A 2473-nucleotide genomic window follows, 5' to 3' on the forward strand; every position below is an offset into this window, starting at 1 on the left:
GTTTCTTCAGCAACCGCCGCGGTCGATGCACTGGTCGTTTCAACGGCAGAGCCGCCGTTCATGTCCTTTGTGTCACGAGTCAACGGATATTCGTGCGCAAATTGAGAGCGCGAACTGACCAATCCTTCCGGTGTCGCGCCAGCCAATGGACCCGCCGAATCGACGCTGGCATCTTGGGTGTACTTCATTGCTCAAATCAGCGCATATCGGGGCAAGTCTCGATGAATCAAACTCACTGTTTCTCCAGGAACCACCACATTTGATGTGCCGCTCGACGAAACGGCGGACCCGCCATTCACGTCCTTTAGATCAGGAGTCAACGGATATTCGTGCGCGAATCGAGAGCAAGGACTGACAAAGCCTTCCGGTATCGCGCTGGTCGTTGGAACGGCGCAACCTACGTCCATATCCTGCGTCTCGCGTTCACTAGATGTAAACGCTTGTTGTTGTGATCCCTTGCGTCTACGGCTATTGCTAGAAAGGCTCAAGGCCTTGTCGCTCTTTTGATCCCAATTAGCTCCAGTTCTGCGAGTAAACCATGCGTAGATTACAATTTTTCTCTTCTCGCGCATGCGGGTGCCACGGATTTGCGGTCCTAATGCGTTGATCTCCAAAGTTGCTCGAGACTATGATAATCATCAGTACGCTGGCAAATTACCGGAAGGGAAGACATACTCCCTGAGACCTCGCTCGCGTCATTGGGCCCGACATTCTGCTTCCTTCGCCCTCTGCGTCCTACGAAATGTCGATCAGCCTCGCATGCTGCATACTCTATAATGTGATGCAACAAACCGATGGAAGTGCCATGATGCAAGGTAGCTGAAGACAGGATGGTACTTCCAAAAGGGGTGTTACCGTCAAGGCCAAGATCGCGAGAGGAATGGAAGTCTTCGGGACGACCTGACCCAGGGGCGACCAAGTGAGATGGGCCGCACTGGTCAATTGGCAGTAGCATGCGGATAATCCATAACGAGTCCGTGCACTTCCGGTGATAAGGATAGAGGGTGGGCCTGTCATCGTCTGACGTTGTACCTCCCTCGATCGCACCCCTGATTGGCATTATTGCAAATCGTCCGATTGATTTCAGAAAGGCGTGCATCCACACAGCAACTCCAGCGAACCGCAACCCCTCCCGCCCCACCAAACCCGTCGATACGCTCTCCCTCCTTCTCCTCCCAGATTGATGTCGAACGTAAGGCGTCCGCGGGCACCAGGAAGTAGCAACTACTGGCGCGAAGGGCTGGATCACAAAGAACACCAGTACAGGATAATATTTGTGAGTGAGCACATATGCATGCCACGCACGCGCTCACCGTGTAGGAGACACATCAATTCGCAAATACACTTTCTGTCAATGACGACGGTACTCTTTGGGGTCGTAATCGCGCCATCTTGCAGCATCTTCGGATTTACCATCATGTCTATCGCATCTTTGGCACGGCGCCGGAGACATATCTGAAGCAGATTTTTGTCCTCGGCGAAGTGAGCCTGGGAGCGCCTATGAGCGAACAGGTGAGATGGCGATTTATCAATGTCACTAAACTGATGAGTACCTACGCCAGCTCATCCTCCGTCGGTTCTTGTCGGCTTACCAGACTTGGAGCGGCGAGAGCATGGACCGCTCTCGTCAACCTGCCCTTCATCACGACGAAATTGTCCTTCCACCAGGCTTCGTGCTGAGCCGTGCACTATCCACAGCCACGGGGGAAGACTACGACCCTCCATTCGGTTATTCAGGACTGCTATCTATCCCATGGTTTCGCGATTGGAGAGATCGATTCATCGAAGTACCGGTTCCCTAATCTCTACTCTATGGGCTTCACTGAAGATGAATATAGGCACAAGATCTTCTTTCTTACCTCAAAACTCCGTACCGACTGGCCAGTTTCGAAGATTTGTTCAGCGTGGACTATCACATGACGAATTTTCATCGCCTTCATAAGACCTGCGGCATCACTCCCGCGACCTACGTTCGGCATGTGCTGATCCTCAGCGAGGCGGTCTTCGACATCGACGTGTTTGAAAACACACTCCCACTGGGACCAACCAACCGCACATCTGAAAAAGATGTAAGTGCGCCTAATACCGAACGATGTGGTCTAACCCGCCTCAGATTATCATACAGAATTTTGTGCTCCTCTACTACTGGTGGGCGGGATACAGAGTTGATGGATACACGGCCTGCGAGCCGCTTGTCCGTTCACTTTGTGTTCCTTTTCATATCCGCTTGGACGATGTCTGGAATAGGGCAGGTCGTGGAGAAGCCGCTATATATCGTGGTGGTCCTACTGACCGACCAAGACCACAGTCGCGCATCCTCCATCTGGAGGAGATAGACGAGGATTAGGTCCTTCGTATACACCACACAAGGATTAGGTACTTCGTATCCATCGGCGGCCATTTGCACTGCGCCAAGCGCTCTTTGTAAGGTGATGGAATGGCAAAAGTCTTCCGCCGGTCCGATGAAAACGAC

General features: G+C 52.4%; 1 protein-coding gene across 1 annotated transcript; it reads right to left on the minus strand.

Annotated features, from left to right (window-relative positions):
• Positions 1-119: 119 nt before the first annotated feature.
• Positions 120-1643, minus strand: PUNSTDRAFT_48168 (uncharacterized protein; the record flags this gene model as incomplete). The annotated part of the gene is made up of 7 exons (XM_007389429.1): positions 120-182; positions 237-626; positions 659-735; positions 793-934; positions 1122-1240; positions 1314-1498; positions 1558-1643. Coding segments are annotated over 7 exons (1062 nt in total), but the record flags the coding sequence as incomplete, so codon positions are not given.
• Positions 1644-2473: the final 830 nt, after the last annotated feature.

Source organism: Punctularia strigosozonata, assembly GCF_000264995.1.
Source record: "Punctularia strigosozonata HHB-11173 SS5 unplaced genomic scaffold PUNSTscaffold_138, whole genome shotgun sequence".
Lineage (NCBI taxonomy): Eukaryota > Fungi > Basidiomycota > Agaricomycetes > Corticiales > Punctulariaceae > Punctularia > Punctularia strigosozonata.